The sequence below is a fragment of the Antedon bifida genome, chromosome 4 (assembly GCF_963402885.1).
Source record: "Antedon bifida chromosome 4, ecAntBifi1.1, whole genome shotgun sequence".
NCBI lineage: Eukaryota > Metazoa > Echinodermata > Crinoidea > Comatulida > Antedonidae > Antedon > Antedon bifida.
In genome coordinates this window covers 13,482,298-13,508,648 of record NC_136229.1, presented here as the reverse complement: position 1 = coordinate 13,508,648, position 26,351 = coordinate 13,482,298, and the positions used below count along the sequence as shown (strand labels likewise).

Sequence of the window (26,351 nt, the reverse complement as noted above, 5' to 3'; positions counted from 1 at the left end):
GTTTTGGCCTCACGATCGATCGAAAAGTGGGTGAATTACAGAAGAAAAACAGAAATATCAATCCGTGCGCAATGCATTTTGGGATTTATAGCGGGCCGCTATAATTATTAGAATCGACTTATTTTTCACATTTTTAACCATTTAAAGACGAAAAAAGTTATCGCAATAGGACCATAGTATTATTTTTACATTAAATATAGTTTATGATCTTAAATTAGATCTAAAAAACGTAGGGAAGGTGTCTTTAAGTTTAATCTAAATCATAATGAACGGAAAACATATTTGATACAAAACGGGTATGCAATGAGCCGAAGCTCTTAAACGCATTACCCTATAATACCGTATCTAATTAGCAAATAAAACAATAAAAGTACAAATAGAAATAAAAAATAAAAGTAACAAAAGTGAACTCTACAAGAGTGAGTATTTATTTACAGTATTACTATTTGTCACTCAGATTCTCATTACCATGTAATTAATTTGCTTGTGGTTTAAAAAGTTTAATTTAAAAAAAACCAGCAACATTGGTAGGTTTTTGAAACAGTTGGTTTCACAAATTTAATACCTATTGACGAATTTGATGAAGCAAAAAATATATTAAAAAGTAGGTTAGGTCTATTTTTTTTTTCCATATTTTGTGCGATTTTTCCAATGATTGTGTGCTGCAATTGTTTTGAAAAACAATTGAAAAAGTAGGGCATTTTTAAGAAACCTTAAGACTGAAACACTGGTACAGGGCATCTAATTGTAATTGTGTTTATTTGTATTGAGTATCCTGTGGTGGAACATGTTTGTACCGGCACTTTTTCTGCCAAATTGACTATGTCTCATTCTTTAAATAAATTAATATGTGACCCGATCTGGCAAAAGCCTCTCTTTGTCGGCATTTCGAAATTCATTTAATCAGTTAAAATAAGTCCAAATCGACTACCCTGGCAGATTACATGTTTTTGCATTTTCGAAATATTTCACTATTTAAGAATACGTCTACCTGATTTAAACTCCCGAAATTTAATTTAATTTATGAAAAAAGAGAGTTTTAAAATGTATTTTCCTCAAGCCTAACAATTTATTTACGATCTATGCTAAAATTTTGCGTAAATTCAGTTGAAAATGGCTGACTTTAACGACATTTTGATCGCCAGTTCGCAGCACAATGTTGAAAGGTCACACATCAAAATAAACCAATCCATTTGACATTCCAAATATGGAAGTTTTAGGGCGGAGTGTAGGAAGGAAGGAGAAGGAGCCAATGAAAACTTTGATTTACTATGACATTATTTCAGAAAATTCCGTTCTTCAAAGTTTCTGGAACAGTGAACTGCGTGTGTTGCTATGGCACATCGTCGCAATAGCAAACGTTATTGGCTCTACGCGCGGAAATAAAAGGTTTCTTGCATTTTTGTGAGGTTATTTTCATTTTACACATAGCATATAAATAATAATTTATAAATATATATTGATTATTAATAATATTAATATTAAAATAGTAAAGTGTTCTGTAATTGTTTATTCTATAGTAAAATAGACAAGTCAAAAACAATTCACATCATAAATTCAATTGTATTTTGGGCTAGGCTTTATATATTTGTACTACTGGGCCTAGCTTATTATTGTCAATAAATAGTTTTATTTATACATTTTATATATCCAATCGGCTCTTAATTATTTATTTAATTTATTGTCCAGTCCTTTCATATTAAATTTTTTTTTAAATCATTGGATTCAAGCCCAAACATCACAGCGAATCTTCCACGTTATAAAAAACAAATGTAGTTGTCAATGTAATGTTAGCTAGAAATTAGCTATGACTCTGCAAGGCGATTAACTTGTCTAGGCTAGCTTACTACTAAAGCTAGCCCCGTGTCAATGCACCTCTGAAATGACACGGCCTGATGAACACCCAACAGTAGGTTTTACAGGTGATGACGGCGAAAATAATCTGAATAGGCCTAGCTAGGCCTGCTTGGTTCTTCGCTGTTAATATCGTAAACACTTCCGAAACCAGTTAAAACTAGATTTGAACTTGAGTTCGGGTTATCCGCACGACAAATTCCACATGCACGTCATACGTTGGAATATTGCACACAGAAAACGATTATGGCATTATGATCTGAAATGAAGAATATGACATGTTGTTAGTGCTGAATTTTGTCTATGTGTCATATAGTTATATAGAGTATAATCTGTATACATATTACATACAGTGTAGAATATTTTAAATGTGATGAACTATGACGCAAAATATGAAAATACGACTTTTTTTATTCAACTGGCCATATGATGGCGTCACAACATCTGATTGGCAAAATATTCACATGAATTCGTATCTACAATCCAATAGCTTCCAGAAAACGTTTTAATCATGATTATCACTTTTTATTCTGACGAGCTATAACAGATTAAAATTTACTGTAAAGATGAAAATAAGTGACCCACGTTATTTAAATTTTTAGACATGATGACGTCATAAAAATTAAAATATTTTAACTCCTACGAAAGATAGTTGATTGACGTAGACAATATTGAAATCTCGGAGATGCGCTCTGTTGAATGTGATGAGCAATAAAGAAAGAGACAAAAATCCTATATTTTACATTTGTGTGGCAATACGATGACGTCATAACATTCGAGAGGTAAACATTCTGCATGAATTCATATCTACAATTTTCTTCTTGCATAATAAGTTAAACAAATTAGGGGTCACCTTCGATCCTGAACAGCTAATGTAGATTCAAAATAGGCATTATTTTGACAATATTTTATAACTTTTTCAACTAAAACACGTGCAAATGGTCTAAATCAACGTGTTCGTATGACGTCATTTTAATTTAAAATGATGTCAATCTTTTTCAAAATCATAATCATAATTCAAGAAAAAAAGACATGATTTTCATGCTCCGTTCGCACCATACGCGTAAAATTTTTTGCGCACGCAGGAATTTTTGACATGCTCATGATCAGCGTAGGAAGTTGATTATAAATTAATTTTGCGCATTTTTAAACTTCTGGTAAAACATGCCATTTTTAATCGATAGAAAGTTTGCCCTTGATATGACTTAAATTTTGACTTAAGTTTATAATCTATGACCAATCATTGAAATTCATAAAATCGTGCGTAACTTCCGCTGTGCGACTCTAACGTCATATAACAAAGTTTCTTACACATCTACACTTCAAAGCCAGTTTTGTAAGTTTTCAGCGCGTATCAAACAGATCAAATCAAAATGTAACCTAATTAAATGATTTGTAAGTTTTTAAAATGATTTAACTTTTTAAATATTTACGAAATAAACACCATTGCAAAGCTTATAATTCAAATAATCCAAATACTGTATATAAAAAAATACAAAATAAACATTTCCGACAACAGTAGGATTTTGCCAGATTGGGTCACTGTTTTCTCTTTTTCTTTTTTTTATTTGGTGAAGGGGTGGGGTGGCCTTGGATCTCCCCTGCCATTGGCTGGGAATGGCAAGGGGGTCAGGGCGGCCTCAGAAAATAATATTAAACATTTAATGGTAGATTTAGTAATTTTTAAAGATGAAAATCCTTGAGTGGGCACACTTTAGTAGAGTATTATTTTATATATTTATCAGGAAATATCAAATTTTTCTCTCAGACAAACAATCTTCACCCAACAGGGGTTGAGCTCTCCACTGATAACACACCTCTTATCTAGCTAAGCGTCATACTGGTTACTACTATTTCAGACCTAGAGTACCTGGATAAACCAGGACTTGTAGTGGGCAACCAAACACTGGGATAAGATTTCATTTTGGCGAAAGTCAAATATTTTTTTTTAGTCTAAAATCAGAAAAAATGGCTAAAGTCAAATATTTTTCTTTAGTCAAATGAATCAGTCTTTAGCCAAAATTAAAAATTGTTGAAATATAATGGTAAAAACATTTTAGTCAATTTATCATGTCAATTAATATTAGGCCTTTACACTGTTCCCTGTACGTTTTTGTAAGGCATTTAGAGAGAGCCATGCCTAAATCACTGTGTATAATAAAAAAATAATGTTCGTTGTATTTTATATATATGATCAAAACAATTCATGAATATTCATAATGTGACGGAAAAAGTTTACACGATGTGAAATGTTGAAATTGTTTTTAATCATACAGCATCCATACAGTTATCAATTTAATAAGAAACATTTTACAGTTTTCTGTAATCCCCTGAACGCTATGTTATTTTTGTTTTTTACGCTTGGCTGGTCATGTTTGTTTGATGGCTTCCGTACCACGCGAAAACCGTGTCCTAAGACTTCACGGTCACTCACCGCCACCGACGCGCAACGGGTGAATGTTTTTAAATTGGGTAAGCTCAAGGGGTGCGAGAGTGCAGTAGCAAAATTATGTACGACGGTACGTCGTATGCTAAAAATATTGAGGAAAATTCCTAGCAAACGAACACTCATATCGTTAAAAATACAGATAATATAGGCCAAAGCACAGAATACCACGCCTTTCCATCCATTATTAAGAGGGAGAAATTTATACCATCCCGATTACAGTAATTATTAATAAACAATTATACAGAAGCCGGCAGCCGGCCCTGATATATAATAGTCCGCAGTTAATGCATGTGAGACTCTACCATTTCCCGATTGTTGTTTTGTTTAACCTACTGATGCACTGCACGCACGAGGAAAGTTTATTAAGAACGGTAAAATATGAAACTACATTAAATTGGCAGCGTCTAAAATGCATAACGCATAAATATTTGATTTCGATAAGATTAAGACGTTGTTCATCGAAGATACTATAATGTTTCTTTTTAATCTGAAAAGTACACACTATCGAAAAATAGACAATCCCGGTAAATAGCCAACCGCTGGCGGTCATCGTTTGTGCAGCCAAGTGTCGTGTAATGTCTGTCTCTCTGCAGTCTACCTCGGCTATCTCAATCATATTGAAATAACAGGAGAAGCCTGGTACAACGAAACAAGTTGAAGAAAATGGACCTTGAAGTAAACAACATGATAACAAACAAAATAAATGCTTGGAGATCGACAAATGGACCTTTTAGTTGGACTTTTTGCTTTCACCTAAATGATTATTTGATTATCTATTTTATCATATGTCATCACCAAAATGGCTAAAGCAGCCATTTTATTTTTCGCCAATCTGGAAACGTTTTCGCCCATGGCGACTTGCCGATCGGCCAGTGCGAGCCCAGAAACAATTAATTGCCATGATATGAGAGAAGAGAGCGAACATCAGATCAATTTATTCTAAGCTGCAAAGCATGGATACAAATTCTTAGGAAATATCTCTATTTGAATTATTTAAAAATCCAGAAAATCATGTGTAACTATTGAATTCTCTAGAACAGCCTATTACAACCTTGGTGACAACTATTTGAAACTTCCTGAAAAACGAGAACAGAATCATAAATAATTATATACAACATTCAATTTATACATCCATTTGGAAATCATAATATAACAGGCATTTTATTTTGCCAATGGCTATAATAAGATTTGAAAAACAAAATCTTAATAATATAAAAGATCCATTAATTTAATTTAAAGTACTATTCATGCATGTTGCACCTTTATTAGAAGCGACCGTTCGTTTCATGGCATGCCATGTGACTACAGTATGTAGCTATTGAGTCTACTGTCGTTTTGTTCATGCTCATATGATTCTGAGCGTTCACAGAATGACTTTATATTACTTGATACACACGTAGTCTAATGTCATGAAAAGGTTGCTATATAGAGCTACTGTAGAACTCATTGATAATCTACAATGCTCATTTTAAAGTGCGCTGCTCTCAATTAATAAAATCAAAAGTTCAAATTCCCTCATTTTGTGTGTCCAGAAATTCTTCTCTTGTAGGAATTAAGGGTCTAACAATATTAATTACCAGTAAGAGTAAGACATAATTTTTAGGAATTTGTCAATAGCAGATTAATAGCTGATGATCCGTGCACTACAGTATATAAATAATGAATGTTCAAGTAAATATTATGTGTGCATTGGTACAACAAATTTTATACAGTGAAAATAGAACATTTCATCTTTCACCGAATGAAATTATTTAGTTCCATTGCACGAATACAAAACATCCATTATTTGTTTTATAACACACCTACATTGAACGAGAGGCTAGGCCTGAACCATTTGAAAAGGCAGAATTTCAATTTTGGATACTGTACACTGGAGTACTGTAGAACAATTATAGACAGTGCACACTATTAGTACTATGAATAAAAATGTTTTCCTTTATATATTTAATTCAGCATTTATATACCACTATGTTTTAATCAGTATTTTTCAAATGAAAAATAATGAATATGAAAATAATAAATTGTTACTGTACAGTTCAATTAAACTTTGACCCATGAAAGTCAATACCGTATTTCCTTTTTAAAATTGATCTTCCCTATGAACATTCACATTCAATTACAATTGATGACAAGATAGTAGTCATAATGATAATAGTTCTATGGTATAAAAAAGTTTTGTAGGCACCCTCTAGCAAACTATGTTAACAATGTTTTTTTGCTTCCTTATTTTTTGCTGTTGGCCGAAAAAAAATTGGGATGCTTGGTCACTACAGGGGCCAAAAGGTCAATATGGTAAAAGTTAAGACTTTGTGTAACTACTGGGTGTATTGGAATATTTTTTGTTCCAAACTACTCAGAAGATGCATATTTCTATTCATTCAAATGGGCAACTTTTGCCAAAAGTGGACGGAAACCCATTTTCTGAACACTGGTCAAGAAATTGGCCATATGAATATCTCGGCACTTGATCAGAAAGTGATAATTGTGGTCTCAAATTACTCACAAAGTATATGTTTATATTTGTTCTAATGTAATAAAAATCATAAAACTGTCAATTAAACCCCTAATTTTGACCTTTGACATATAGCCGGCACAAACATTTTTGGCTTAGTTTAGAGAGCACACTTTTCATATCTCAGAAGTTGTTGGGCGGAATATGGTCACAGTTGGTGTTAAAATACTCAGAAGATACATATTTCTATTCACTCTAATTAACGGATAACGTCTGCCAAAAATGACACTAAAATTTTTATTTTTGACCATTGGTCAAGAAAATGGCCATATCAATATCTCAGCAACCACTAGTCAGGAAGTAATCATTTAAGTCTCAAATTACTCGCAAAGTATATATTTATATTTGCTCTGATACAATTGAAATACACAAAATGTTAAAAAACACTTTGACATTTAACCTATAGCTGGTACAAACATTTCTGCATGGAGCACATTTACATTTTTAATAACCAGCGAATATTTTCTTGCTTAATATCAAAATATACTCGTATTGATATCATCCTATTGAACCAGAAAAGCCAAAAGACATATCATGACCACTAGTCAAGAAAATTACCATACGAATATTTAGCAACCAGGTCACAAAGTGATAGTTTTGGTCTCAAATTACTATGAATGAATACGTATGTTTATAACTTTAAAGTAAAGACGAAATAACAAGTTATGAAAAAGTGAAGCCTTTCAGGTATCACATGATAAATTGAAATGTGTTGCCCTAGTTTTTATAGAGGGGTTCGAATTTCTTAAGTTCCCGCCCCTGTACCTCTGGCAAAAGGCCAGTTGGCTATGGCTAGACCGTGAAAACAAAATGTGAAACCAATGCTATAATGTTTATATTTAGAGACAACTGAAGATCCATCACCTGTAGGCCTACCTATTCCACTTATTAAGAAAACTACTAATAATAATAATAACTAGAGGGTACTCCGAGAGTACAAACCTCCGCCTACTGTAAAATTCCCCTACATAAAATGCCCCCTGAATATTTTTTTTTTACATTTTTTTGTAAATATGTAAATATATTAACTGCACACTACAAAGTTGTGGATGACAGTGTGGTGTAATGGTTATGTATCCAGCCTCTCACAGTTGAGATCGCTGGTTCAAATCCCACTGAGGTTTTTTTTTTTTATTATTTTTTTATTTCTTTTTTTTTTGTTTTTTTGTGGACCTTGATCTTTGACCCTGACCCTTCAAAATTTAACCACAATTATATGATGTGTCATTGATCATTGTGGCTAAGTTTGGTGAGAATCGGATAAAAACTGTGGTCTCTAGGCAGTAAAATAGTTTTTTGTTAGTTGTGACCTTGACCTATGCCTTTCCTTTTCCCCTCAAATTCGAACTTGTCCGAGCTTTTGGGGCATAGATCATTGTTGCCAAATTTGGTGAGAATCGGATAAAAACTGTGGCCTCCAGGCTGTTCACAGACACACACACACACAAACACACACACACACACACACAAACATACAGGGGTGAAAACATAACCTCCTTGGCGGAGGTAATAATAATGTAAAATATTAATGGATGAAGACGGAATCCCAAAAAGATGAAGATCTTGTGGCAGGATTGAATGGTGTTATTGGTAGCAAAAAGGTTGCTAAGATGACATGTGACATATTCTATGCCTCCGACCTTTTGTACTCGCACTGGACTATGGACCATGAAGTAAAGCTCGGTGGATGGACCAACCAATTACGATAAATTGTATTAAATTTGAAATACAGTACATCGGCGCTGATGTATGATGGTTTTCAGTGGAAGAGGTGGCGAGTAGGAAAGTCTCCACCACCTCAGCCCCACCGTGTTAGGATTGAATAAGGACATTTTGAAAATATGGATCTCTAGTTGGCTAGAAATTAAGTAAAACTTGTATCAAAGTTCCAGCTTGGAGTCAATAGTATAAAACCTTTAGGTATTTTAATCTGAAATATACACATAGGTCGAGTTCTCAATTCTTTAACACTAATGCTATTGATTTGTACTGTATACTTTTAATCTATTAAATTAAATACAATCAGTATAATTGTTTGAAATATAAGGTTAAGCTAAAGAAGAAATTACAGTCAGGCTTTACAGAATGATTAGCATGTATTAATTAACCCAGAAAATAACATTAGTTTAATGCCCCATTTTGTGAACATCAGAGCATTTTGTCAGTCCAAATTCAGCTTTCCTGGCAGCTTGCGATTTTTCAAATTGATCATGAACAAGATTATTATCAGGTCCTTCAAATCTACCACCAGACGTCAAATTCACATACTGTAGTAAATATAGTATAAATTTAGAATTGGACCTTCTTTAATAGTAGGATACAGTAACCAATACAGTGAATATGGTGAGATAGCTTACACTTACAGCCTTAAACTAATTAAAACATTGTTTAAAATACTGTACTGTACTGTACATGATCATACAAAATACAGTATAAGTACTGTACTGCATACACTGTCTGTTTTTACCTACAGCACCGTCTGTATGTCCATCAGTAGGCAGGCAGTAGTTTTCTGTTTTGGATCAAACCTATGTGTTTTTTGTTTATATTGCCTTTGTTGATTTTTAGGCTAGGGAAACACAATCCTGTATACTGTGTAGTTAATACATAATCATTTCCTCGCATTATTGCAAAATATAATTAGATGTAGACATGTTTAGGTAACTCATTACAGTTGACTAATATTCAGAATTTAGTAACTATAGCAACCAATTGAATATCATTATCCTTATACTAAATAATGGGTTTACATTTTGAAATAGCATAGTACTAAGCAATTGTAGGGCAATAATGAGAGCTACAGTGGCACATCGTACCATCCATTGCAAATTGCAGAACTGGGTTGGCATATCATATTGCTTATAATCTTTGCTTGAAAGCTAAATATGGCTTGGCAAATAACCTAATGAATATTTATCGTCTTATGTCTTTAAAATTAAATTATATTAACACTAGGGCACATTCTGAAAACATACGAAGCATTCGCTTTTACAAAAATCAAATCGACATTCATTTTTTTATAAATGACAGTGAAATTTGCAGTGGCGGATCTAGGATCTGACAAGTGGGGTGCACCGAGTGGGGGTGGGTTTGTGAGCCTCAGAAAATTTTTGAAAAAATAGATGCTTACACACTGTTTAATAGGCTAGAGCAACTGTTTCCATCACATTTTTATAACAATGTTACATAATGTAAATTTAAATAAATCCTTCCTAAATACAGATCTTTTTCGACGAATAATAAACTTTGATCGAAAAACACTTCAAACGAAATGAACATTTGGTAATGCGGTACTCCGAAAATGGCTCGATAGTGCATGTGTACTATGTTTTGGTGGGGTGAATAACTCAATTTAATTTAGTATACAATGATTGCAGTATCGCCGTGTCTATAACACAAATCAATAGAACGCCAAATACGCCACACATTTTTTTTGGTTGTGTACATACAAGACATTTCATGTTTATTTTATGCCTATGAAATAATAAAAGAACATCATGTTTCTCGTTTATTTTTCATTTATACTGCATAATTATTATCATTATATAAAAAACCTTCATACACGAGAAAAAAGTTCATGATATTACACTCTACTCTGTACAGGGGTGTAACTATACCATGCTAACGCTTGCACACACGAACCAGGGTGGTAATTAACTGATATGGAAAATGGTGTATTTTTGGAGAGTGATGACGGCCGCATTCACACGACGAGCGAGCTAGAAAACGTGACGCTGGTATACTAGGAGTGTGTGTGTTTGAAAATAACTCAGTTGTGGGTATTTTCTTTGAAATTAAGCATGTAAAGATAAAAACAAATGTAAAAATTCACTATAATATTAATAGTATAATTTGATTTAATATACTTTAATGATTGAATATTGTATGTTTTGTTGTTTATTTTCTTACATATTTAATTGAATCAATTTTACAATGCACTTCCAATAGTCGATACTTCAGCAAAATAAAACCACACTCCATTGTTTAGTTGCCTCACTATCATTTCTAATACTAAAAAAAAAAAACAAGTTTCATTATTTAACTTGGGTGATAATAATGCAGTATTATAACTAGGCCACTGCAAACAATTATAATACTAATTTTGTTTTCTTGTTTTTATACATTTTTTACATTTTGTACAATACTCCATTTAAAATGTTGGTGGGCTCATAGCATCTAGAGTAGTCATAGTACTCAAGACTGATTAGCATTGAGTAATGTTGGCTGTGTTTATGCCTTGTGAATTCTTTTCTCTATAAAATATCAATATCTAACCAACAAACTTCAGGGTACTGTAGGTTTTTTTTATGATGATGCACTTCAGCAAAATAAAACTATACCCCATAAAAGGTGTCTCATTTATATTCCATACTACTGTAAATAGAAAAAAGTTTTTATTTATTGGCGATAATAAATTAAAAATTAATATTATTAATAATATATAAATAAAAACATACTATTTTAGTCTTAAAACATGTTTTAAGACTAGCTGCTAGCTAGCTAGCTGCTAGCATCTTTACCTAGAGTTGTATCCAACACTATATTACTGTATACTAGTTTAGGCCTAATACTAAAGTATTACTAAGTTAGCTTACATATTCTAAAATAGAGTAATTACAGTATATAATCCGATATTAATAATACTTAATATAGATGAGATGGCAATTTATTATTTATTCAAATATTATTAATTAGGGGCCTAAGTAGTTTTCGTGATGTAAATTTTTCCTGGCAAAATTCTTTTTACTATAAAATACAAGTGATTTACTTATATTTATATCAATATTTAACCAATTTCAGTGTAGCACATAGCTTGCACAAAATGAATTTTGCTTATTAGTGAATGTGTTAAACTTACCAATGTTAATGTTGTTGTGCCAGGGGAAGTGTATTTCTATTCACCGCAACAATCAATTCTAGTGAGGTGAAATCCGAATATGAAATCTTGTAGTTTAGTCTTCATATTTTTGCAGATACCATCCACAATCTGGTCCAAGCAATAACCTTATTAAATCTAACATCCGTTAATGTTTAATGTGGTTCCTAAACACTGCTTTCATGGTGGAAACAATATTTTATTGAAACCCTCAGAAAAAAATGTGTGTTCCGTAATTGACGCCATGTTGTTATTGTGTATAGGCACTACATAAAATCGTAAATATTTGGCTTTGCCGCACTAAAATTAGGATAAAACTATTTTAATCTATTTTTTGCTTATTATTAATTCATTTATTTATATATTATTTTCATTATTTGAAGATACTGTATATATAAGTACAGTAACTATTTTATTCAACTGAATAATACTTTATGAACGAATAACATTTTGAAAAGGTCATGGGTCAAAACCAGTAGAACAAATTACGAACGTTTGAATGTAATTTTCTTTTTATACCACACATTTTTTCGGTCAAACTTTGTGTTATCACTTTTAAAATGTTATTAAAATAATTATCATGAGGAGTTTTCTTAATCTTAAGAGATCGGAGCAGGATTGAACGATAGGATTTTCACCCGATGGCCTATATGTCAAGTTTGAATTGTATTCCATCAAGTTTGCTTTAATTTCTACAGTTTTTTATCCTACCGTATATGATTTGATGGTTACTTTTTTTCTTTACCAATAATTGCATAAATAACATCATGATCACTAAAGCACTGTATATAATACTCACGAATCACTTATTTTTTCTGGACATGATACATAAATATGATTCAATTCATTTAAAACATTTCATTCAAAACATTTCATTCAAAACATTTCATTCAAAACATTTCATTCAAAACAAATCATTCAATTCAAAGCATTTCATTCAAAACATTTCATTCATATCGTGTCATTCAATTCATATCGATTTCATTCACATACTGTATCAAGTCACTCGTGTTTGCATTTCTATATTGTTTGAGAAAAAATTAATACTCCTTCATATCTTTTGTGTTCTTTTAACTTCAAAATAAAACTTTTATATTCTCTACTCTTTGTTGAAGAAGTGATAAAATACAGTAAAAATTGCTTGTTAAATTGTAGATCATGGAAGTCAATGAATTCCTACAAATAGAAATGTGTTATGATAAAATATTGTGTATATGCATGCAGTTGGGCGTTTACTTGAGGAAAAATTAAGATAAATAGAACGGGACATTTATTCGAGGGGTGGGGGAGTGTGCGTTTATTAAAATGGGAGTTTATTAGGACGTTTACTTGAAGAGTTATGGTTTCTGAATGAATAGATTTTCTGTATCATAAGAGAAAATGTCTTTACACACAAGTAAAAGGAAAATTGATAATATTAATATTTACACTTTCTGACAATGTATGTTTACATCAGAATGAAGGTCTAAAGTTAAAAAATATTAAATGTGCTGCACTTGAAAGAATCAAATATATCAACAGCTCTTGGATCGTTCAATACAGAAAGATTTTGTTCAAAACAATTTATGTTCAATCAATCAAAGACTTTCTCAGTGCCATTGCCTAGAGCCTTGATTATAGATTCCGATGTGTTAGGTACATATTGTACATGCGAACTCACTTACACATACAGTGTAATGATAATTTCACTTTAATTATTAACTTTTAAATATCATTACACAGCAATTATTTCTTGATATTTTGAGATATAACATGATTAATGATGGAGGAATCGTTAAAGATTAAAGTTAAATTGTGGTACATTGCTGTTAGTGTGTAGTAGCATTCAGTATTATACAAATATGAGATTTATGAGTGCAATTGTACAAATATTTTCATGAGGTGAAAGATGAAAGGTTATATGTTCATGAGTAAATACGAATACAAATATTTTTGGATAGTATTTTAAAAATATCTTATCGTCTGTATATTGTGGAATCCCACTTCACTGATGAGTATAATTGTTGTTGCAGCTGGACTGGCTAGCCAACTGGTGAAAATCAAAATGTGGGAATTTTGTTTTCAGTCTTTTTCATTCATAAAACGAAAGTAGGTGACATGTAGTACTGGTGTATGGTAAAACTAAAACAAGTGGAAAAGTCCAAGTGCAAATAACGTTAATATTTAACCAATGGAATGTTTACTGCGAAGTTAGGAAATTGCGAATGAGGCTTTAATTAAAGCATTGAGGTTTTAGGCCCTGGGTCTTCCCCTAAAAATCCTGAATGCACTAGTTGGATAGCTGCATGCATCAGCAGGATGAACTAAACTAAAATAAAACATGTCACAATTGCAAAATATTACTAACATTGTAATTACATACTTTATCAGAAAACAAGTTATTTAAGCTTGAATAAGTACATTTTGTTTAAAAAAAAAAAGATTACAAACAAGTACTGTACTATTACACTTTTAATATGCCATGTTTCATAAAACCTGCTATTTTGTATTGGTTTTTGTTTGGATGTCAGATGGTTTCTTAGGTGTGCCTGCTGTTTTATTGTCAATTTTCATTTATATCATATTTTATTGTTAGAAATTAGAATATTTGTTACCGTATGTTTGAATATCTTTCACAATAAAGCATTTTAAGAGCCATTGTCTGTAAAAATCAAAGATTTGGTGGCAGATGTAAAAAAATTAATTTCTCTCAAATTTTTACCATGAATAGACATTTCAATAAAAAGCATATCTACAACATTCATTTTAATTTTTAGCCTCTGTTGCCATGACAACGGTCAATTATCCAAACTTTGATGTTTTTGCCATTTTTCACAGATTTTCTATAGTGAAAAAGTACAAACTTGCAGTATACAGTTTTTGTTTATAGCAGTGTAGAAAAAAAAAATTTACAAAATGGAGTTTGGTTGATACCATTATTTTAAAAAGGGGTGTTTTTAAAAAATATTTTTTTTATAAAAGTATACCTCATAGACGGAACCTATAACTTCCAAAGTGGTGTTTTTATATCAATGAGGTTTTGTAATTTGATAGTCAATAGGTTTGTCAACAATAATCACGAAAAAAACACTGGGTAAATTTCGTACATAGGTTTTGTGTTGCCAGGAAAATACGAAAAATACAAATAAATACAAACAAAATATCAACAAACAAAACACATGAAACACAATTTAAATATGGCTAATCCAATAATAAAATGTATATGTGGCTTGTCATGCTACTAGAATCATAGGAATAGTTTAGATAAAATAAGAGAATGTGTTGCCAGGTTTATTTCAATTAATTGCCAGAAAAACAGTATTTTGCATTGAAATATTTAGTTGATGGAAAATAATGTTAAACTTTGAAATAATTGCGTCAATGGTTTTTATAAATTTTTACATCTATTTTGTGTAACGAGATACAGAAAGACCTCCCAAAAAATCTGACCTTGTAAATAGGTCATTTGAGGTCAAAATGAGGTCGAATGCAAAACAGGACAGGTCCCCACTTTACTACAACTATTAATGTTTGATCAACATTTACAAGATAGTTCATAAAAATTCTCAACAATTTTCAGTTTTTACCTATAGTGTTACCATAGCAACCATTTCTATGTGTAACTAAGGAAAGTAATTTAAAAAACGTAAAAAATGGCGTTTTTATGAATACAAAGAATTGATTGCATTTGTAATTTTTCTTAATTTTACTTCTACTGCATTCAAATAATCTTAAAGTGATCTTTATTTACAAACAAACTTGACCTTGTAAATTCATTCATTTTGAGGTAAACATTTTACCATAGTAACTGTTTCTATGCGAAAATATTTAAAAAATAAGGGGTTTTTCATAAATACAAAACATTTTTTCTACATAGTTTTACATTTCTACTTTTTGCCAAATTTACTTTAAATACTGAATCCTAATAATCTCAGAAAGAATGTCTTGACAAATCTGAATAAAGGTAAAAAATTGACCTTTAGTGTTATCTTAAACCTGTTTACGTAACTAAGGATAATTTTTTTATAAAATAAAATATGGAGTTTTCATGAAAAAAAAAATTATATTTTACATATTGAGGTCAAATGACATCAACATTTTACCTATAGTGTATTCTCTCAACTGTTTCTATACGTAACTAAGTACAATATTTTTAATATGGGGTTTCATGACTATAAATAATTGATTACATAGCTTTACTACTTTTTCCCAAATTTACTTATCTACTGAATCCCAGAAAATGTCTGACCTTGTGAAAGGGTCATTTGTTGGGTCAAATTATGTCAAAATGTATTATTTATGTTATCTTAGAACCTGTTTCTATGCGTAACTAAGGATAATTGTTTTTTTAAATACAGTTGAACCTCCTTAGTGGCCACCCTTGGGACCTGGAAAAGTGCCGATAAAGGGCCAAAATCACGTATTATGGCTATACACGATATTCTTAACGAAACGAGCCTCTCAATTTTCCAGCTAATTGTATTATTATTTATAATCCGGTGGTTTAGTATTTTTTAGCATTTTCAGATAAATTTTAAAAGCTTTTATCATATGAAAAATGGTCGGTCAAAATCTGTGTAGTTTTCTCATCTCTTCACAGTAATGTTTTTAAAACCGCTTTGAAATAAAGCAGCTGGGACCTATAAATTATAGTCGAGTTTGCAAATTCGCAAAACTGTTAGCCTTAGATACTAAAGCTACCACTATGGGTGTGTTCGAGCACAAAAAATATCAGTGCTATATATAGTACCAGTTAATTCCCCGGTAGTTCAAGATGGACATCCATTAGACAGTGTATACCACGATCGAAAAACACCCCTATTTGGGGCAAATCGTTGAACCTAAATTCGTTTTAATTGTCAATAATTAATTATCAAACTCAATTAAACAGGGTTACATCAGGTGGTTAAAATCAGTACCGAGATTCGAACCAACTTTATATACCATCGAGTAAACATTCTAGAAATAACGTGCGATTTACCGAATTTTGCCCTTACGTAAATTTATATATATAGTAGATAATAACAATCACAATTATAATTATAACTATAACAATTATAATAAATAATTATTATAATAATTAAAATATTAACTATAGTAATAATTACAACAATTTTAAATGTAAATATGTATATGTTTGTATGATGTAATGTTTAAGCGGATATTAGCCCTTGACGGCATTTGCAGCAATAAAGAAATTTACACCTTTTAGCATACACTTTGCACGTATGTGTATCCAACTTAGAGAGAGAGAGACTCTGGATTTTCAACATGATTCCCGTCAATAACAAGTGGAATGTGATTAACATTTTTTCTGAAGTCAAATATAAGCTCTCTGGTTTTTTTAGAATTAATACACAAATAATTAGTATTAACCAATCTAAAACCCTTGATACTTCTTCTCTATATTATACAAATTCATCTCTTCAGACCAGTCAAACACATATCATCCGCAAACTTGATAAGGTGAATTAACATTACATCTTAAATCACTAACATATATTGAAAACTAGAAAGCCACTCCGAGAGTGCATACCTCCGCATACTGTAAACTTTTCCTACATAAGATTTCTGCGGTAAAAAAAAATATATATATTTGTGTGTGTCTTAATGCTGTTTGTGATTTAGGCTAATTTCACTACAAGCATGTGTATGCGAGTTTGGTGTAATGGTTATGTAAACAAGCCTTTCAATTAACAATAGCTTCAGTTGACTAACAATAGAACAGCAACGCGAAAATCAAACGAGTGAATTTGAAAAGAAATAAGTTTTTTTAAACTACTCGCATCAAAAAACCTGCACATTAAATCAAATTATGTTTTAAAATTACAAATCACAAATTATAACTCTTGCCTCTTGTACAAAAATGAAGTTTTTTGGACAAATTCCTGAGAAAATGCAATTTCAGTTTACTTGTTACTTTAAGACTGCTCGCCGGCTTTTGAAAAATTCTGTCCTATCTTTTAACACTAGCAGGTCTGAAAAGTATACTAAAAAAGTGGTCCAGAATTGGGACCATGGTCCCAAAATTTAATGGAATGGTCCTTGACCACATATCTATCTGTATATTCATTGTGGTAAAGATCCTGTAATTACTTTTTGAGTAATCCTGCTAACAAACAAACAAACAAACACACTACCGATTACATATACCTCCTTGGCGGAGGTAAATAAAAGTGGGGATAACACACATGTTCCCGTATTTGAGTCAATATAATTAGGTGATCATTTAGAAATTTTGTATAAAATCTTTAATATTCTTCTTTCTGTTATCAATTATCTCAAAAAGTTAAATGGCAATGATCACAAAAATTTCACAATGTATTTTCAAATACTTTAACTTAGTCCTAATAAGCTTTTCTGCGTGATCACTCATCCGTGACGTCATTTATACGCCATTTTGTGAAATCACATTATCAATCATATCTCCATAATTCATTATCACATATTAATGAAATTCACTACACATGTAAAGTTCAGGTCAAGGGTAAAAATATTAGCAAATAAAAGCGCAAGTGCACGTAGGGTCATGCATTTCGTGTTAAAAATTTAAAAAGCCATGTGGTCACCGGTTACACTACACGGTTAATAGAACGGAGTGTTGCTTGAACGCACCCTATGAAATAGCTTATTAATGAATGTCCTCATGGGACATAGCTGGCTAGAGCAGCGGCGCGAAAAAAAAGTATTTGAAAAATTTAATTTAAAGCCAATGGATTTTTGGTTGAATTTAACCATTATTTTGTAATTTTATAAGTGAAAACATACATTTTTTCGGCAGAATTGTTTGTTCTACGGAAGTGAACTTTATTAAAACTACAAATATATACAAAGTCTGATTTAATTAATCTTCGTTTTTAATGTTTTTTGGGGACAATACCTCTTTAAAGCAATTAAAGAATTCTACTGGTGACTGTCCGTATTTCAGTATACTCATAGCATTCTATTAATACTATAAAATTAAAAAAGAATCTGAATGAAGAATTAATATTGTAAACTTGATGTTTGTTTTTCTGATGTAGTTTATGGTTTTGTAATTGATATTTCTATACAAAAAGGTCTAGGACTAAAATATTTAGCTAACATTTGATTTTTGTTTGTTTACAGAACACCGTAGATGTATTACTTCTACTGTCATACTTCTGAGACCAGCATTCCATTGTTTATGCGATCAACAGCAAAAATATGTCCAGGAATATATATTAATAAGAACATTGTGTATTTTTTTGTCTTATGTAATTTTTGTTGAAATATGGCACGTCGGTTGATGTATGTTAAGGTGGTCCTAGCGACATCAATGGTATGGTTCATGCTGGATATTATGTTGATCATGTACTATAGTGAATGCTCCCAGAATAATTGCAATCAGGAAAATGCTCATGGTCAGCCAGTCCTCCGGGAAGAAAGTGAGTACAATTCTTGTTCTGCATTGCTCGCTGAAGTGAATGCTATGCGCACCCAGATAGATGTCCATCCTTTGTATAATTACCATAATTACTATGTCACAATAGAGAGTTTATCCAAAGACAGTGTAGCAGGAAGATACTTCCTATTTGATCAATGCAAATAAACGTGAGACACTATGGGCAGCGCCATTTACTCAATTTCAAGAGCACCTCGCATGTCGTAGGGATACGTAAAGTTATTCTATAGGAAATAGGCTAACAGTAGAATCTATGAATGTACGAATTAACATATAAAATGTAATGTTATCTTCAGATTCAGATTCGATTTATTAAGTCATTCATACATACACCTATAGTACAATGATAATTGTTTTCTTGGCAGAAAAACAAAACAATACACACATAATATTTACATTCATGATCAACATGGAACTTAACAACTGATCAAGCAATATAAATACAAAAGCCTTTAATGACCTATCCTTGGAACTCATTGTTGTGTAGTCTAATGGGTAAGAATGACAATTTATGCCTATTTGTTTTAAAACTGGAATTGTTGTTAATCTTCCAGATCTGGTAACTACTAACTTACTGTTGAGAATATAAGATTCATCAACTAAAATACTATTTAATTAGATATCATTTCATCATTATACATTTGTGTGATATCTTTAATCTTGACACCAGTAAGTTTGCTTGCATTCCTAACTATTCTGTTTAACTTACTCAAATTTTTCTTTGTTAGACCATTTACCATATTACCACAACAAAAGCTTAATACAGATTGAATAACACTTTTTTAAAAAAATAAAGAATCACGGCCTATATTATATTGTTTTAATTTTGTCCATTTCTTCCTCCTGTTCGTACTATGTCAATGGCCCTTCGCCATAATCGACACTCTTCTCATCTTACCTTTAAAGGACATACTACTCGTTTTCTTCACTCTACTCTACCTCACTCGCTCTCACTCGCTCAATCTTTTCATCTTAACGTGTCTTCCTCTTCTGTACTTGACATTAAAACTGCCCTTAAGATGTGACCTATAATTTCTTACATAACATTAATTATAATAACAATAGCAATTATAATTATAACTATAACAATTATAATAAATAACAATTATTATAATAATGACAATATTAACTATAGTAATGATTACAACAATTTTAAATGTAAATGTGTATATGTTTGTATGATGTAATGTTTAAGCGGATATTAGCCCTTGACGGCATTTGCAGCAATAAAGAAATTGAATTGAATTGAATTGAATTGAACTTCCTTAAGGAATACAGTGTTGAACACTTTTAGCATACACTTTGCACGTATGTGTATCCCAACTTTATTGGTATGTTATATGAAGCCTTGGAGAGGCCTACAGTACCCTTTTAAATACTATTAGTATTATTTACAGTCATGCCGAAACTCACCTTAAATAAATGTATTGATAATTAAAAAGATTCAAAAACAGTATGAATTGAAAACATCACATTCATTTTTACCTGTATAATAAAACGAAAAATTAGAAGTTTGATGTTGTTTGTGGGTTATTTTTACAATTTAGTGCCAAAAACACCATCTTCGTTGTGCTTTGCCATTGCGATCCCCATGTTTCATTATCGTCTATCCCTACTCGTCCCTACTACTACACATTTAACTAAAGGATATAGACATGGTAAAGAAACACCTTGCTTTGTGTTGTGGTATGTTTGTAACTAAATAAGTATAGTAAAAGTTGAAAAGTTTGTTTTTGTACTACCTGTATAACTTTGCTAATCTTTGATTATAACATGTTATCCTGTTGTTGCTATCAATGGATTAAAAAAAATATAACAGTCCCTAGATTTTGACCAACTTTCCTCTGTATCTGTTGAAATTATAATTTTGTTTGATTTACTTTACTATTTCATACTTTCATTCTTTTTTATTAAACAAGTTCACCATGTTGAGCCTGTAAAGACCAACATAAAGTCAGATGTGTATCCACAAGAACCATATCACAACCCAGATGGTGCTGGGGAAAATGGAAAAGCAGTTATCATCCCACCAGAAAAAGAGGAGCTTCAGAAAGAGATGTTTAAGATCAACCAGTTTAACCTGATGGCAAGTGACATGATCTCTTTAAACAGGTCACTTCCAGATGTTCGAATGGATGGGTAAGAAGACTTGGCTGCTTTTAGATAGATAAAATAGAACTACTGTATTTACGGCCATTGATTTGTTATACACTATCCCTTCACTTTAAAATTATGTAGGCTAAAAAATTAAAGCAATAGTACAGTGGATATGGAACTTTAGACTTTACTTTTGACTGTTCAGACTTATTACTTAAAATTGTGCTGTGTGAATTATATGATGTGCGCAAACGCATAACGAAAGTATAAAATGCTAAACTATATTATATTGGGTGTTTTTCGTGGTGTATTAATTATTTGATACATAGAGATAAAATAAAAAAGTGGACAAAAATCAAATGAAAAACACATTGCTGCTGTTTATTCATTTACCTTTTATTTTTATTTCACTGGTATTTACATTTTGCAATTTTTGTTGTATTTTGTATGGGAGATTTGGTACCTACTATACTTGCTACTTTTGTAATTAAATTGTGGTGTACCAGTAACCCGCACGGTTTGTCTGCCTTAAAAATAATTCACTTGGCATGATTAAGTATAATAAAAGCGCACTCTTCCTGGCCCCTGACAAATTATTTAAAAATCACAAAACAAATTGTAAAACATTTTTTATGATAAAATATGAATTTGTAAGTTATCGAATTAAGATGTGAAGTATTGGAATAATAACTATGATTACGGACTCAACACAAAAAGTAGTCGAAATTAGATGATGAGCTCAGACACAAACATTTTGGGTGCCTTTTTTTTAGTGTTTATCCTTAAAATTTAGGAAAGTGACAAAGCCTATCGTGTGCGGCCCCTCAATAAACATCAGTGTGCCAAATGTGAGCACGTACCTTTCAGTGGTTTTGGAGGAGATACGTAAAATTATGCGAAAAATTTAGTAGCATTAATATATAGATTATTATTTTATAAAATTCAAGTCTAGAGAGGGCAGCAAACTTCAAAACCAAGTTGTCAGTCAATTTTTGTATGCCTGCTGCTAGCCTTTGTTATTTAAATTAATCAGAATAATGTAATATAAAGAAAACTCAACACAATGTACAGGAATATGTTCCCTGAAAAAAATAATTGGAAACAAATGTTTTGTTGAATAGGTCACTTTATACTTTATAGTTGGGGGAAAATTATTTACTTGCTATGATGTTTACTTTTAGTGAAATCATTATTCTTTAGTTTAGTTATTAGATGATCATTTAAAATAAAATGATCACCTATTGTTATTGTAGACATCATAGTTGCGCAACGTGACTTGCGCGTGATTTGATTTGTTATGGTTGATCAAAGATAAAAAATCAAACGTAATTTTTGAATGAGACCTTTTGAAAATTTTGTAGATATGAATTCATGTACATATTTGAAGTACAAAATGTTGTGACGTCATCAAAATAGCCACTTGAATAAAAAAATTAGGATTTTTTATCTTTTTGTGTAGGTTATCACATTCAATAGAGCGCATCTCTGTTATTTGAGCCAGATTTTCGCTCACATTTCAGTATGTGCTTGCTAAATTAATTATCTTTATCATGAGTTGCCACCATTTTCGTTTGATGACGGCTGACAGCTGATGAAATTTAGATATCGGATGTTGTGACGTTATGATATGGCCAGTAGTTTTTTCATCTCTTTCATCACATTTATAAAAATGTTAAACAGCGCGCACTGCGCATCTACATGCCAAATTTTCTTCCAAACCTTATATTTTTTTGCTCAATTCATTATCTTTCGAAATTGTGATCTTCAAGTTTATTTTGACAACGTCATCATACCAAAAAATTAGAACATGGTGTGGTTCTCGTAATTTCACCTATGTTACACTGTATATAGATATACAGTACACTGTACCGTATAGAGTATATATTCTATGACACATAATAGGCACCAATCAGCACCATAAGCATATATGCATCAGATATTAGGATTGCATAAATCAATATATTTAACGTACGTGCATGTTTTTTTAAAAAATTAAATATAAGTAACATTATAAAAATGATCACCTATAATTCGTCAAAGTGACGAATTAAATTCTAGTTTAGATTTTATTAATTTTTATGTTTTTAAGGACAATACATCTTTGATGTTTATTAGTAAATGAAATTACTGATTTCAGATGTAAGAAAAAAGTGTATCCTCCTGTTGATAAACTTCCAGATACAAGTGTTGTCATTGTGTTTCATAATGAAGCTTGGAGCACCCTGTTAAGAACAGTACACAGCATCATAAATAGATCACCACGGCAACTTATCAAACAAATTGTACTTGTTGATGATGCAAGTGAAAGAGGTAGGATTTATTTGTTGTAATTGTCTTTTTGTTATTTTCTATGTTTTTCTCTTTTATTTTATCCAGTTTATTTTATTCAGTTTATTTTATCCGGTTTATTTAAATTTATCCTGTTTGGTCGATTTTTATTTTATCCAGTTTTATTTTTATATAAACAAAATGCATTGCATTTTGCTCATTTAACTGCGCTATCAAGGTATATGTTCTATATAATGTCATAAAGAAGTGAAACCTTTACCACAAAACATTACTTTGAATTACAGCTAACATTTAGGTTACAGGTCACTGTAAAATGGCATCCCAACACATATTTGACCAGTTTTTCATATAATACATTAAAAGAGTTTATGTCATCTTATACATTCTATTCCATCAATTTGCTGTCATCAATCTCGCCCTCTAGTGTTGTTATCCCAATTCTAGATTACATTACAATGAACTTCATCTAGGATAAAGGCTGAACATTTTAAAAGCAATTTGTAAACTGTAAATAAGGATTTGCGGTTTTCTTTAGCTCTTTTATACTATAGTCTGTCAAAAAGGATACAGTACAAAATGATATTATTAAGAAAATAATATTGGTTTTTACGTGTAGCAATCCGTACGCATGAAATTGTTCGCACGCACAGACATTTTTGAAATGCGCAAAATGTAACAAATCGTGTAAAAAGTTGATTAAAAATTAATTTTGTGCATTTTGAAATTTTAAATGCGCGTGCTCGCATAACTTCTTGTAAAAGATGCCATTTTTAATCCACAGAAAGTTTGCCCTTGATATGACTTAAATTTTCACAAAATTACGCTTGGTTTTTAATCTATAATCAATCATAAAAAATCATAAAAACCCGCCTAAGTCATGTTGCGCAACTCTGACGTGCACAACTTCATGTAAATGCCCATATGTTGGCAAAGTTATGAAATGTTATGTTTACCCATTTTTAAAGATACGTGATGCACAAAAAATGAGGGAGAAAGACAGAAGAATTATATAAAGAACTAGATTATCCACATGACAAACGCCACGTGCACGTCATACGTTGGAATATTGCACACAGAAAAATATTATGGCATTATGACCTGAAATGAAGAATATGACATGTTAGTGCTGAATTCTGTCTATGTGTCATATAGTTATACAGAGTATAATCTGTATACATATTACATACAGTACACATAGATGAAATTTCATGACCCGCCATTTAATCCAATTTTTAACATGGTGACGGTATCAAAATGAAACATGAAGATAGCAATTTCGAAAGGAAATTATCTCATATTAACATTTGGAAGAAATTTGAATCTGTAAAATATAGATACGCGTTCTTTTAAATGTGATGAATTATGATGCAAAAGACGACTTGCCATATGATGACGGCAAAACATCTGATTGGCAATATGTTCACATGAATTCGTATCTACAATCCAATAGCTTCCAGAAAACGTTTTAATCATGATTATTACTTTTTATTCTGATGAGTTATAAAAGTTATGAAAATAAAGTGACCCACATTATTAAAATTTTTAGACATTATAAAGTCATAAAAATTAAAATATTTTTAATTCATGCGAAAGACAGTTGATTGACCTAAACAGTATTAAAATCTTGGGGCAAATGCAATACGAATCTATTGAATGTGATGAGCAATAACGAAAAAGACAAAAATCTTATATTTTACATTCGTGTGGCCATACGATGATGTCATAACATTTAAGAGGTAAAAATTCTCCATGAATTCATATCTACAACATAAATGCTTGCATATTAAGTTAAAAAAATTGGGGGTCACCGTTGATATTGAGGAGCTATAATAGATTCAAAATAGGCATACTTTTGACAATATTTTGTAACTTTTTTAACTAAAATGCATGCAAATGTCTAAATTAACATGTTCGTATGACATCATTTTAATTTGAAATGATGTCAATCTTTTTTAAAATGAATTGGAAAGGCTGAAAAATCACAATTCAAGAGATAAAACATGATTTCTTGCTCTTTGCATACCGTACAGGCAACAAAAGTTGCGGATAACCAAAAAAAAAGTTATGATCTCATACAATCAGAAGAAGTTATACGCCAAGGTGCGGATAACTAAAAATTTGGTATCAAATTGTTAGAAATACAAATATTTACATTCATTCTAACAGAAAATTTGGTTAAAAGATGACCAGAAATACTATTAATTACTAATGTTTCAAACAAAAAACATATCTCTACACAACTTATCCTTAGATAGTAATGTTATGCAATAACTGATGCTTTAATGGTTTCATTATAGGAATTAAAACAAATCCTTTACTGTCTGATACTTTAAATTGTTTCAATTTTAAAGTACCAGTTATTGCTGTCTCCGAGGACGATCAAACATTTTAATAGAAACGTCGAGCTCAACTGTTCATTTCAGAATGCTAGAAGTAACTTACCATATTTATCCGCCCCGGGCATTTAATGTTCAGAAGGGTTTTTAGGGGGAGGGAAAGGCATCTTTTTTTTGGGTATAATATGGTATTGTATAATAAAATAAATACCAACTAGATATAACAAAAATACAGCACAATTAATATCAAAAAGTGATAACATTTTGTCAAAATACTTGGTAAATTGTAGATTATGGTAGTTAATGAAATGTGTTGTGATATAATTATTGTGTAAATGCATGTCATGCCACAATGACACATCAGTGGCGGATCTAGTGGGGGCTAGCCACCCCACTTAATTTATGAATTAAAGAGTTTAAAAAGAAAACGCGATTTCCTCGTGTGAATGCTGACGTCATCACTCTCCAAAAATACACCATTTTTCATTTCAGTTAATTACCGCCCTGGTCCATGTGTGCAAGCGTTAGCGTGGTAT

The 26,351-nt window shown here is 31.3% G+C and overlaps 2 protein-coding genes across 2 annotated transcripts in view; one reads left to right on the top strand and one right to left on the bottom strand.

Annotated features, from left to right (window-relative positions):
* LOC144840155 (SWI/SNF-related matrix-associated actin-dependent regulator of chromatin subfamily A-like protein 1) overlaps window positions 1-26,351 on the bottom strand; it is a 219,655-nt gene that overhangs the window by 38,234 nt on the left and 155,070 nt on the right. The gene's annotated exons all lie outside the window — the stretch shown is intronic.
* The window catches only part of LOC144840160 (polypeptide N-acetylgalactosaminyltransferase 13-like), an 81,334-nt gene that overhangs the window by 3,165 nt on the left and 51,818 nt on the right, over window positions 1-26,351 (top strand). The window contains exons 2-4 of the mRNA XM_078695870.1: window positions 18,778-19,076; window positions 21,013-21,232; window positions 23,328-23,500. Coding sequence (XP_078551996.1) covers window positions 18,923-19,076; window positions 21,013-21,232; window positions 23,328-23,500 — 547 coding nt within the window. The 5' untranslated portion in view covers window positions 18,778-18,922. The remainder of the gene's footprint in view (window positions 1-18,777; window positions 19,077-21,012; window positions 21,233-23,327; window positions 23,501-26,351) is intronic.